Source organism: Bacillus rossius, chromosome 11 (assembly GCF_032445375.1).
Source record: "Bacillus rossius redtenbacheri isolate Brsri chromosome 11, Brsri_v3, whole genome shotgun sequence".
In the NCBI taxonomy this organism is placed as follows: domain Eukaryota; kingdom Metazoa; phylum Arthropoda; class Insecta; order Phasmatodea; family Bacillidae; genus Bacillus; species Bacillus rossius.
The window spans coordinates 13,116,015-13,130,638 of NC_086338.1; the positions used below are offsets into that span (position 1 = coordinate 13,116,015).

Genomic DNA, 14,624 nt, shown 5'->3' on the forward strand with positions numbered 1-14,624 from the left:
ATTGGAACTTTTTAAATTTATTTCAAATTTCTATAAGTTGATTACCGAAAGTTATATTGTATGAAGTTAAAAAAAGAACCACAAATTCCTGTTTAGGAGATGTAATTAAATGAAACCTTGCAATTACAATTATCACGTACAAGGTAAGTTTCAAGCTCAATGGAGTTGCGGGAGGCCTGTGGCAGGCCTCTTTCCGCATTCTGCGTGACTGTTGGAGAGCTGTCACTGGGAGCTACTGTAGAGGGATGTAGACACGTAAGGAGAGAGGCGAGGAAGCTGGTAGAGCGACCTCGGCAGCTGACTCTCAAGTGTGCAGCGACGCTGTAGACAGTGGATCCTGCAGTTGGACAAAACGTGTGTTTGATATGTCTATTTTTTTTGTGATTGTAAGGAGTTATGGTTTTATAAAAAGATTTTGAAGGGAAACTTTTTTGCTAGGAGCTACAATTTTCTAGCGTTCTGAAAATTCTGATCGCATGAGGGAAATAGTTGGGTACCGGGTGGTGGAACCGGGAGAGGAGGATAGGGCAGGGGAGGGGTACAAATGACGTGGAATACTTGCACACTTTCATACTTGCATAATTTCATCTATTTTTTTGATCTGTGACCTCAGCCAAAGAAAATTATGATTCCTATACCCAAAAAATATAATAAGCAAGAAGTTTCACTTGTGTCACACGTGGACACACAGGCCCATATTTGTACATCTTTAATGCAGTGTATTTATTGATCAGCCCAGCTGTGACTATTTCTATGAGGTTTGTTTCCCGTGAGTGGCGGACCACTGTCGGAAGCTCGGTGAGCCGTGGCTTGTGCGCAGGACCGTACTGGCTGATGCTCTCGTCTGCCGACCTGGTGCTGGTGCAGTTGTTCGTGGTGATGGCCTTGTACATGACGCATCGCTCGGAGGGGCTGTCGTCGCTCGCCTCCTTCAAGAGCACTCAGAAGCGTGACCTCTGGAGCGTCGTCGTCGTCTACGAGGTGTCTGCCGTGCTGGCGGTCACGCTCGACGCCATCATGAGATTCGGTGGGTTCGCTGTCTGGTACCTACTTCTTCCAGTCGGACCTGTTTGTGAAATATCCTGCATTGTATTTTAATCCGAATGTTGTCGATTGGGTCTCTAGAAAATTGTTAGGTACTTAAATGTAATTGGATATTTTTAAAAAAGAAAATGTACCGTAAGTTAAATTTAAAATTGCAAACAGGTGGTATTAATTGTGTATGAGTTTTTCCATGAAGTTGAAGACCAATTTTTATTTCCTTTTTTTTTTTTTTTTTTTTTTTTTTTTTTTTTTTTTTTTTTTTTTTTTTTTTTTTTTTTTTTTTTTTGGCTGTTTGCCCTGTATGATTTTTATTTGTTATTGAAGTTTTGAAATATATTCAAAAGACAAAATTAATAAAAAGTAAACAGTTACTTTGTTAATTTTTATTTTAAGTGCAATTTAAACAAACAAAAAAAAATACATTTAGAAAACAAAGTTTTAGGAAATGTGAAAGAGCAATAAATTTTTTACTAAAATTGTTGTAAACACTTTTTAATACAAAGTATTTGAAAGTAGATACATTTTTTTTGCATGTAAATTTGTTTTAACAGATGCTTGCAATGTAAAAAAGACATTTGTGCTGTGGTTATCATATTGTTTTGGAATGCTCCTTTATTGGTAGGGACATACATTTATCGCATTTGCAGTAATGCAATTTTTTGGCATATTTCGGTGTTTTTTGGTTAAAAAAATACAGATACTATACAGTATCTTTCACTTTTTAAAAAATCCTGAGAACGTACTTCAAAAATGATAACTTGAAATATTAACTGAACTACTGATTGTGTACTTTGCAGCATGTGGATACTTGCAGTCATGTATTTGAGTATTGAAGCTTTATTTCTTTGGGCTTTTTCCATTGGTAGGGACATACATATATCACATTTGCGGTAACTCAAGTAACTACTTAGATGCATTATTTGTAAGAAAAATGGTTATAGTTCTAAAATTAATTGTAAATATTTGTTTGGCTGTGGGCATCGAACCAGGAGATGACTCAATCAGGTCGGAATTAATTTTTCTAAGTGGTATTTTCTTGAGAGGGTTTTAATGTACATGCAGATCGTGATTGGTTAGTCATTTGATGCAGCAAGCAAAATAAGGTGCATACCTGGGAAATTGTTTTATAAACTAAAGAACCAAAATCTGAAAATCTGTTGACGACACCTGGCTCTCTGACCCCTATTGCGAGTGATTCAGACGCGTCCGTCGCGGATGACAGGCAAGCTACGACTGACTCCCACGCACCGGCGCGCGGCGAGCGGGAAGCAGGGGAGGGGGGACGCACGAGATGCGTTAGACAGTACGCGGTCCGTGTCAGATTAAACTGTCGTTCATCACGCCAACCGCCACGCTCACCGCTCAAAGCACTTTGTTACACTACACTCATGCCAGGACCAGACGGCCATGGGCAACAGCGGGCCTAGGGACCAGGATAGACACGGCAGCTGTCTTACATCTACTTGAGTGTACATGGGTGTATGGTGACCGACGGTGCTTGCGCAGTGGGCTCGGAGGTGAGCGGCTGCAGCGGGCTGTTCGGCCACACGCAGGTGCTCTACTCGACGGTGATGGCCGTGTTCGCCATGGCCAAGTTCCTGCTGCCCACGTGGGTGCTGCTGTGCGTCTTCCAGCCCGTGGAGGGCGACGCCCACAACTCGGAGGTGGCGCTGGCGAGCCGCTACAGCCTGGTGAGCCCCGCCGCCCGCCCGCCCAGGGCCCGCTCGCACCCCTGTTTGGCCCGGCCCTGATCTCGACACTCTCCGGAAAAACTCAGACCGACCCTACTGAACTTTCTCCCGGGAATTATTATTTTTTGAGGCACATCACATACGTTCTTTGTGAACAGCCGTGTAGAAATTGTAGTAGATCTCGAGTAAGCTGTACATCATGCAGGCATAAATCTTTTTAAAACTACCTCGGAGTGCTACATATTTGTTCCAGTGTTAAACCTTCTTAATGAACCATGTGATCCACATTTATTGTTACTTATTCTTACAGCTTGTACTTTAAAGAAATATTTTTTTTAATTTTTCAAAGTCATGTACATACAAATAATTATAATTTTGTGCACACAATAAATGCCAGTTCATAAAATATATAATAATTGTTTCACTCCAACACTTTTTTATTTGTTTATTTTTCCAGGTTTGGAAATATGACAAATTAATAATAATTATCATTGGCTACTTAGTAAAATATTCCATGTACTTAATAGTGTTGCTCAGTTATAACTTGTGTTGTGTTGTGTTAAAACTTTTTTTTCAATTTGAGTGGAAGTCAAAGACGAATAATCTAAGACTTCGCTGAAGATGTCTAAGTCAAAATTAAATGTTTTTTTTATTATTTTTTTTAATATTTAAGAAAAATTCATAGATACAATTTTGAATGCTTGAGTTGGTACTTAACCAGCACATCCTGCATACCACACACAATGTAGGAGACATTTACGAAGCTAACATAACAACTACCACTGCTTTTAAATAAAAAAAGATAAAATTAAATTGCAAAGTGAAAAGTAACTTATGTAAAAGCAAAATTAACTGTTAAAGTACATTTGAAACATCAACACACTACAATTATGTATTGTATATAACTAAACATCTTTTCAAGTATCTTATGTTGAAAATTTGGTTTTTTCTGTTAAATTTTGAAGTATAAAACTCTCATAGTCATGATTTTTCTCTGTTTCTTTGGTGTATGTTTTAAGCAGCGTAAATGAGCCAAACAAATTTAACTTTTACTTGCATCTAGTAGAATCTTACATATATCATGCAACTGTAGTTAATGTTACTAAACCCTTAGTGATATAACCAAATTGGTTGTAGTGCTAGGATTTTCTTTGTTAATAGCACTCTGTCCCCCTGAGATAACATATATGGTTGGGTCTCTGGTTGGGAGAAACAGTTGCGTGCAGGTTATAATTCTTTCCTAATGGCAGTTCGCAAAAATGTAAAATGTTTTCTGTAGTTGATGGAATGAAAAAGGTGAGACTAAAGCAAATCTACAAAATGTCTCAATATCAAGCTCCGAACAGTTGATAGGCCAAGTAATGCCTGTTTAAAATAAGAAAAAGAACAAAAGTCTCCTATTTATTGAGTTGTAGGAATATATATTATATATATTTTTTTTCTTTCAATTTTTCAAATATCCACCCTGCACCAAATTATTAGATAATGTGACTGCAAGTTTCTATATTAAAGTATTTTAATTTGTGATACACAAATCTTGATCGCCTTACTATTAATAATACTTCAAATAATCCCAAACATAAAATAATTTTGAGGGAAATTTATTTTCACAACCTATGTGGCAAACATTTTTAATAAGGTAACTTAAAAAAAATACTGTAAAAAAAATTTACTCTGCAAGTTATTTTAAAAGATGCTCATTAAAACCAGTTTGAAATTGGTGCCACACTGACCATTTTTTTTATAAATTCATATATGTATTTTTTGCAAAACAACTTAATTTCAAAATAATGTCCATACTCTGATAGATGATTCAATAAATAATATTAAAAGTCAATTTCAATTAGTCTGTAAGGCGGACAGTGAAAGCATTTGACGTGAGTTGGAGTAAGACAGATAGTGAAATTCAAAATGAAACTACCATGTTTTATCGCATTATTGTCGCACGCGCATAATCATCGCACTAACATTTTAGGGCGTCAAAATTTGGATTAAAACACCTCTCGCATAAACGTCACATTAAGTTTTTGGTCCCGCTATTAGATTCCGAGCACTTTGTGTAGGTATTTTATCTGTATTAACAATGTGTTTTAAAGTAGAAATCTAATATTTATTCAGACATTACCACTTACTTATTTAATTAACGGGAATACGAAGTTGCCTGACGTGTAAATTTTCTTTTAAAGACGTTTTTAAGCGTTATTTTCTTTATCTTATCGTCTGCGTCGCCGCGGAGTACCGCTTATGAACATGTAGCCAGCGCTAGTTGGCATCATTCATGTTTAGTGACGTTGCTTCCCGTATAGAGTGCGCACACGTAGTCGAATATCAATATTGATATCTCGCAGATTGCATGCAACGTGCACTTTCTGTTGAGTGCCTAGTTAACATTTGCTGGCCCACATTCTTTCGTGGTAAGTGTGTACTACGACGATAGTTATGTGTTAGTTCAGTCTTGCATTCGGGTCATAGATTTTGTTTTTCTATTTAAAGTTGAAGAAAGGTTTTTGTTGCATGACTTATTAATTTAAATTGTTTGGCGTGCTTTTGTATACTCTACTTTTTAAATAAACGTACTTTCCATGAATGGGTTTTGTTTGTATAGATAACTTTACGTAACAAAAAAAAAATGTGTTTTTTTTTTGCTTAAAAATTGCACCCTAACTTTTCAAACTTGATTTTAGTATAATAAAACACGGTAAGCATTTATTGAAATTATTTTTATAAAATTAAAGTAAATAGCCTTTTATCGTCACATTATGTTTTTACACAGACTTAACTGAATTCAATCTTTAATCTTGTAAATAATATAAATGTATTGAACAGTATTGAAATTACAGTAAAACCCTGTTAAGATGTTTTTCAAGAGACTGGATGCTAAAAATTTCTTAAAAGGGAAATACATTTGCTTCATAACAACAAATATTACTCAAATGACATACTGCTTAACTCAAAATTACACTTACCAATTATCATCGACATGCTGAAATAACTATACACCTATCCCTCACTTAGCACGTCTTCAGATTGCGCGGATTCATTTAGTGCTATGTTAATTTTACTGCCCCAGTCTTGAATAGCACGTCTGTAAATTTCAGTTAACACAAAATCTCCGCAGGCAAAAAAATTTAAAAAAAAATTGGGGCACGACGCCACAAAGTCTGTTTCAACTTCTGTAAACAAAGATATGCCGTGGGATACAGTTAGCCAAACAAGGGTGGAAGAGATGCGCGTGCTGATCTGACTATGCTGTCGGCTGTTGTACAAACATCAGCTATGGCAAGTTAAATTGCGACTATGGAGTGTAAAGGACCAAATGTTTTTACGTCCGTGCGTATGCCGCCGTGCCGTACCGTTGTCGCCTGGCCACAAACTGGGCCGTGAACTCAGTCTAGCAAGTGGCAGGGAATTTACACAAACAAAAGCAACGTCTGCCCATTCAGCTGCCGGTAACTGTATGTGTTTGTTCACTCATAATGCATTGTGTTCAAGGATTTGAGACGAAAGTAGAAGTATTACGGCACACAGTTTGTCTTGAAGGCCACACTTATGTTGGTTGCACTTTAGTTTTAAGCAAGTCAACTGTGCGCACAATCGTACAAAATAAGGACTCATATCAAAAGTTTATATAAGTCTGATGCTGTTGGTTGTACTAGCGGGAATATATTTGACATTAGATACCAGAACATAAAATAACAGATGTTTCACATGGAAAAGGTTGTTAAATGAATGTTTCAATGAAAAAAATAATCATTGGCCTGACATTATGGGTGTGAACCAGGTGGGCATATGCGAATAAGCACTTTAATTTTTGAAAAATAAAATGTAATTATCCGGACAGTAATAATATCAGTTTCACTGTCAGTAAAGGATGATTTGAAAGGTACGCAACGTGATATGAAGGTCACGCCTGGGCGGGCAAGTCAGCCAGCCGACTGACGATAAAGTACATAACCACATACCTCCCGTGTTGTATTTGTCATACAAAGTGCGATGGGAGGCATATAAAGATAAATGGTGTCACATATTTATAGTTGAGTGTTATTCTACACATTTATGTTACGTAAAGTATATTGTCCTACACCATTTTGGAACACATTAAATAAATTAGCCTTGCTATTAATGGAAACTAATGCTTCAGAATACGCGATTTCGAATAACACGAGCATTTTTAGGAACGAATTAGTCGTGCTAAGTGAGGGATAGGTGCATTATTATTTTTTTATTTAAAATTGAATTTCAATACAAATATCAAAATATTTTTGAATGTTATTAATGTAAAATAAATAAAACTAAAATAAGAGAGTATAAAAAATGTTATTGTAGTTCATGAACACATTTGAATACATACCTCTAAATGGTTTTATACAACAAAAATGGTTTGATAATGTTAATAGTTATCAGTAAATATAAATCATATAACAAAGCAGTATGTTTTCAAATTACATGTAGGGATCTTTTTACACTGATTGCAAACTCAGGGTATCAACCAGTCACAGAAGTCACTAAAAGGCCACAATATTGAACTCATGCTCATGGATGTCACGGATAAGTCACGAAAGTGCCCATATGGTCACTTTTTTTTTTCGTTACAATGTGAGAAATGATTTTCAATCTACAACTGTGGGTGCTTGTCAGCAACACAAGGGCTTTTTTTTTACAGCTTCATTTTATATTAAAATTTTCATTCTTTTTTTCAACTTCTCAACAAAACTAACATATTCGATGTAAACAAATACCATAATCAAAGAATGTAAATATTAAATATGTTTTGTAATGCGCGTGGCATGATTGGTAGTGAAGCGTTATGTTGACATGGTGTTGAGAGGCTTTGCAATATGTGACAAGCTGTGCGTGCGGTTAACAGTATTATTTTTGTACGCAGTAGAAGCAAAAAATATGTGAATTATTGCTGAATTGACGTTTTCTGCGTAACAAGTTACCGATAAAAAGTAACAAGTGTACTGGTAAGATATAGCAGTATTTTAAAGACATGTGTTTATGAAACCAATGTGTTTTCAACATTTTTATTTTGTTGTGTATTTTCATTGTGTGTTCGCATGTGAAAATTTAATTGTTCTAAAACTTGTGGTAGAAGTCTTCAGCATGCCTAACAGCTAGTATTTTGCAGTGTTTTATCAGCGATAAAAATGCTAGGGAAGTTGCATTTACAAGACATTTGGTTGCAAGAGTTGCAAGAGGATGAATGGAAATTGTGGCTAAGAGCTGGTGACGATACGTTTTCGGCTTTTTGTACGCTGTAGCCAGGATTTGTGTATTGGGGGTGTTAAGCATGCCCCCCCCCCCCCCTCCCGGTATTAAAGCGGGGGTCCGGGGGTCCTCTCCCGGGAAAATTGGAAAATTTGGATTTTAAGGTGTAAAATAGTGCTATTTTATCAGTTTTTGGCTCTTAAATTTAAATATTGTAATGGTAAAAGTTTTATTAATTTTAATATGAAATTTGTTTGAGTGATGAATAAGAAATTAATTAAAGATTTGGTGCTAGGGGGGGGGGGGGTTTGAACCCCTAACCCCCCCCCCCCCTGGCTACGCCCCTGCTCTGGAATTAACGCAATTAAATGCCATGAAATAAAAAAAAAAAGAGTTTCTTAATGTTGACAAGTCAGGCATGCAGCAAATGCTCTCTTTTTGTACAAGGGTATCTGCGATACTTGTTAGGCCCACCGGTAGTTCATCAAAGCCTGGGCCCAGCAATCAAAGCCTGCACCTAGCCCCAGTTCACAGCATACACCTGACAGTATTATCCCAGGAGAGACACATGCAGAACAAAAGCTCTCCACTTTCCTTGTTAGTGATAGTGCAAGTAAAGCAGAGATAGTGTAGGCTGCTCATTGTGTCCATATGCATGCTTCAACCTGCTCAGGAGCAGCTGCAGTGGAATCTTTTCCACTCATGTTTCCAGATAGTACTATAGCTTCAAAAATAAAATTACAAAAGCACAAAGTAGCATATAGTGTCACATATGGCCTTGGGCCTCATTTTGCATCATTATTGTGTAATAGTGTACAGAAAAGGCTTTTTTTTTTGCATTATCTGTTGATGAAATTATCAATGATATTCGCCAAACACAGCAAATGGATATTGTTTTAAAATATTGGGATTCAGAAAACAGTATATCATGTACTTTATTCTTAACAGCTGCTTTTCTTGAGTGTTGTATGGCTGTAGATTTGCTTGAAGAAGTGCTAGTGTGTTTAGTAAAGCCAAACTTTCCCTAGAATGTTTAATTCAACTGTATTTACTGATGGACCAAATGTAAATCTGAAGATGATTTTTGATCTCAAAAGTTACATGAAGAGTACACTGGATACTGAAATGGAACCTTTGGAATTGGTACTTTTTCATTGCACATAATCAGTGGACCCTACAAAACTGCACACACAAAGGTTGGTTGGCAACTTAATCAGATTCTTGAAGCATTGTATCAACTGTTTAAGAATTATCCATTTCGGCATGCTGTTTATTCTCAGATTACTGTTTCCAGAGTTTCTCCAAAAATGTTCAGTGCTGTGTGGTGGACTGAAAACTCATCTTTATTCAAAAGATGCCTAGAAGTGATTCCATTTCTGGGAAAAAAAAAAAAAAACTCGCAGACAAAGAGCTTGAGGAAAACCCTCCCAACACCCAGAATCTTGCCACTGAGAAAAAGGCTTTGTTGGAAGCTTCAGTTCTGAAAGCCAAATTGCATATTTCTGCTATGATTGCTGAGGAGTTGGAAGACAAACTTCCAGAGAAAAGATCATCTTCTTCCTTTCATTCACGAAGAGTTGTATCTTTTGATGAAAAATAGGAAGAAGGGTTTTCAAGCAAAATGTAATGGACAACATTTTAACTGCTTCTCAGTTGAAGAGTCTGGATATCAAAAATGAGAATATCTTACAAAATACTGTTTCCATAGAGATTGGTGCCACTTTCAGTTTCAAAAATGTGAAGGAGCTTGACTCCCTGAAATTTAAGGCTGACTGCAGAAAATTTCTGTAATCTTCATTTGCCAAACTTGATGAAAAGAGTCCTCTGAGAAAGATAATTGTGTGGGGCTCAACTTGCTTTTCTTCAGTAATGGTTAGAGACTCGGTTAGAGCTCTTAGAGCTAAGATTGCCATTCAGGAACTTACCTCACACAATCAGTTGGCACCTGCTGATGCTGAGATTGTTCTTAGAAAGTTCACAAAGTTTTGTGAACATCCCGAGGTGTTGAAAGATGCAAAATCTTTTAATTGGAAAAATGAAAGCCTTGACAAGTTCATTTTTAATTTGATCAGCTCATGATGCAAAATGCACATGACCAATTAATCCTATTCTCCCAGAGCTTCTTAATTTGTTTCCATGGAAATGCAGTGGTAAAGAGAAGTTTCTTTTTCAACGAAGATTTTTTTGGTTGAAAATCTTCAAGAGAAATATCTTGTAGCTCAAAGATTGGTTATGACCACATCTTTTTACTTTCAGGTGAGTATTTTAATTTTAGACTAATGTGTGTTGACTAGAGTGAGAGTACTTACAACTCCAATTGTGTAATATTGCACTACCATTAATATATTTTACCCAACTATTTTGTGTATTGGTTCACTTGGTTTTTCAGAGAGTGTTTCTTCTCTGGCTCATCAAATTACAAGAAAAAAAAAATTGAAATTTTAGCAATGCCACAGCAAAAAGGAAATTTTTTTGTGTAACCTATTAAAAAGAATTAATGCAGAATACTTAAAATTACAGGTCGTAAAGAAAATTTAAAGTAGTGATGCACCGATTATACTTTGCCGATTACGATTACGGATTACCGATTATTACACTAATAATTGCAATTAGCGATTACGATTACCGATTATCAGTTTTTGCGTAAAGTTGAAATAAAAAAACAAAGTCTTTTACTAAATATTCCTACTTGAACGCCGTTCTGTTTTTACTCGTCGTTTAACATCTTCAAACATAGATGGTCTAACTACAGTACCGTACTCAAATGTTTCCTGGAAGGAAGTTCATACTTTGGTACTGCTTTCTCCATTAGTAGCTTAAACCCTTTGTTGTTGACAATATCGACTGGCTGCATGTCAACACAGATCATTTCTGCATCAGCTCGAGTCATTTCTTGTGCTCTTGGATCAGTGGGCAAGTACTTTATTTTTTTTTATACCATGGCTGGTAGTGTTGTTTGTGACGGTGCGCGTTTTTCAGGTGGTTTAGGAGTGACATCAGGATCATCTACTTCACTTTCCCAACTTTTATTTATTTTTTCTGAAATCACTTCACTAGAATGAAATTTTTTTTGCGTGGTTCCACATGTTTGTAGTTGTGTACGACTTCCGGTTCCCGCAACTGCCTCGTGAGATGAGTGTTCCACATATTAAGCATTTTGCTTTAGATTCACTTATTAAATCCACCGAGAAAAATTTCCATATGCCACTTTTCGATCTTGAAGACATTATGTTGATCAACAATCAAAATACAAAGCTAAACTACAATGTGTTTACGTTAATGGCCATTGTCTACGAAAAAAAATCTGCAGTATTCAATATTCATGAATTACTTTTGCAGTGTTGCCAACTTCAATTCTGATCGTCACTTGTGCAAACATTATGGTTGCAATTTGGTATTTCATTTTAGTAACTCCCGTTAATGACTAAAAAGAACTAAATTTAAAAAATGCCAAATAATCACCATTTCAGTTTATTAATTACTAATTAGCATCACGTGAGCCTACTTTTCTCAATCCTTTGAGAAAGGGAATTATGTAGCGGCAGTGGAATGTGAACCGATGGCACTATTGTGTATTTGTGCGTGTTGTCCGTTCCAACCTCACATCATACATAACAAACATGGCCGACATACGGTACGCAGTGAAAATTAGTTAGGCTGTGTTCCAAATAATCCGCATTCGCACTTGCACTCGCACTTGCACTCGTGCTCATACTCACTCCCACAATTCCTTGCGTGCAAAGTGCATGCTCCATGCGTGCTCGCCATTTGGAACACAACCATACTCCAAAGTAAACACACCCATGTGGTAGGTTAAGGTATTATTTGTGTATGAGGTTTCCTACAACAATGTACAATGCTAACAGCTTCATTAAGACATGTACGTTGGTTTATCCATCACCTAAATGCATGTATGTATATGTTTATGTTTCATCATGTTAAAATTAGCTAACCTAACCTGTACCTCCGGGTCAATTTCCGTGCTATTACCGGTATCATACTTGTTAATCTTTGTTGCATATTTGTTCCACGTCTTACAGATCACATGAAGACATCGCGTGTTGTTTAATTACGAACAGGTACTTAAATGAAATGTGCATTGTTCATTTGCCATTGTTTAGATCAATAGTCCAGACGTAAACGTAAACAAACAATGGTTACGAGAGTACACAACGAGCATGCATTCAAACGCACTCAATATGCGCACTCTTTCTCGTGCTCCCACCCGACTATATGGAACAACACTCTCGTGACGTTACTTCCGAGAGCGAGTACGTGAGCACGCATGTTTACCTATTTGGAACACAGCCGTAGGCGCATCGTTTCTACGATACCATGTCCAATTTTTTTTCAGACTTACATTTACTAATATAAGTAACATATGCCATATTGTGAATTGTGACAGCTTTAAAAATGCATTTATTTTCTTAACTAAATATTTTGTGCGAAAAAATCAAGTGTGTGATTTAGCTGTGGCCATGGTAAATATTGTGACAATAATACCATTCACGACGTTAACTTTACAGGATAAATTGTACAATAAGTAATTGAATTGAAAGGGGTAAATACTGTAAATAGTAAACGGGGCAGTTATGTATGTACGAGCACAATTCACAAAACAAGCAAATATTATTAGGCGAGTGTATCTATGTACACTCCGAGACGTTGACATTCTCTACCTTCCACGGTCATATTCGTTAAGAGATTTCAGCAGTTTGTAGTTTCAATTCAAGAACTTATTAAGGTTTAAACTTTAAATGTATTTTCTTTTCTTTCAAGTCGTATGGGTTTCAGCAATAAATTTTACAATAATCGGCAATCGGTTATAACCTAACCTGGTAATCGCCGATTACGATTAATCGGCATTGGGTCAATAATCACAGTTGCCGATTAACCAGCTGCATAATAGGTGCATCACTAATTTAAAGGTCCTCAAAAGTTACCAAAAAGTCACTGATTTTTGCTGAAACTGGTTGGTTTTATTTATTTTCGACGTGTAAAAAAATTTACAGATTGTAGATTTTTGCTGCCATCTGAACTACTTGTAATGCTCACTTTATTTTGAAAGAAGGTATGGTGAGATTTAGAGACAGATGGCTAGTAATATTGAATCATTTATGTATTTAATCTGGGATCTTATGCATTTATGTTTTACAATGATTCTTAACCGCAACGTCACAAGTTGTATTGAAAGCACAACATTTAATTGTGTGTCTGTGAAAACTTAAAAAGAGAAATAATGGCATGTTGTTACATTGAACACATGTAAATAGACACTAATAATTCAAAAGTGAAGTGTTGGTAAAAAAATTTGACTAAAGTTTTGGAAACTCACCACGAGTCGAAAATTGGCACATCTCAGTCATAAGAAACGAGGCATTATGGAAACATTAAAATATTACCAGATCTCAATAAGTTGAAGAATAAATACCAGCTTTTACAATGGCTGAGCTAAATATGATGTAGCACTGTCAGTATCACTCTTTTCATCACTGTTGTCCGTTTCACTGTTACTTGTTAATGAAAGGAATTCGTCATCGCCACTGTCATCTATTAATTTTAAGAACTGTTCCATTGCCATGCCTATTATGCAATCCCTCTTCCAGTTTTTATCTTCTAATTTTTCAACATGATTGCAGTAGCCTACCTAGTTATCCTGTGTCACGGAGTTAATAATATCCAGTGTGTGCATCTGAAGTGCTTGCGCGGAAAACTCATCCACAATATTACATTCCCGAATGCACCTCTTTATCTTTGCCCACAGTGATTCAGTAGCATTGAACTCAGACATGTATGGTGGGAATTGAATGACATGATGTCCTGCAGTTTTTAAAAGTTGATCAACCTGAAATATTTTATCCTTTGGTTTGTTTTCCTACTAGTTCCATCAATATATACTTCAGAATTTTTTCATCACACTCTACACTTCTGCGTTTTAGCCATGTAATCATTTCGTTTTTTGTACTGTATTTCAAAGGAGGCTTATCGTCTTGTTCGGAGTGATAAGGTGCATTCATTGTCCGTTACTACAGCAGAAGATGGCAGCAAGTTTGGTAGAATACATTCACACAGCCATTTTACAAAATTATTACCATTCATTTCTCCGTGATAATCTCAGACTGTCGTATTTGACTTGTACATCAATAAACCTCCTGGAAGAAATCCACATCTTGAATCAATATGAACTAATATTAGCCTCTTGGTTACATTTCCTTTAGTTAGTCCAGTTACATCATTTTTGTGTTGCCAGCATTTCTGGAATGTGAGATTAGTATCTACCCACAACTCATCAAGGTAAAACACCTCCTTACCTTCAGACCTACACTGTTTAATTTGTGTGAGGTACTTGAAGCGCCATGCCACTATATCAGCTCGTTCAATTAACAAAGGCCGCCTGTTTTCACACCGTTTCCAGATGAAGCCCACACTTCGCAATAATCTCTTGAGCAACGAAGGGCTCCACTGCCAGCCTATATTTTACTTTAATACGGGAATCAGTTTGCATATTGTGGGGACAAATTTTTCAACCACATAGAATTCTGAATTGTGTCTCTTATGACATATTTATTGAAGTTGTCTGTCTCATTTTGCATTTTTTCATGGCCTGCACATAAAAAAATAGGCTGTGGGAATCTTAATAATAAAAAAATAAACATATACATGTCTGTTATATTTTGT

General features: G+C 36.3%; 1 protein-coding gene across 1 annotated transcript in view; it reads left to right on the plus strand.

The window, feature by feature from the left end:
• LOC134536652 (uncharacterized) overlaps window positions 1–14,624 on the plus strand; it is a 43,367-nt gene that overhangs the window by 11,765 nt on the left and 16,978 nt on the right. The window contains exons 4-5 of the mRNA XM_063376459.1: window positions 821–1,027; window positions 2,551–2,735. Coding sequence (XP_063232529.1) covers window positions 821–1,027; window positions 2,551–2,735 — 392 coding nt within the window. The remainder of the gene's footprint in view (window positions 1–820; window positions 1,028–2,550; window positions 2,736–14,624) is intronic.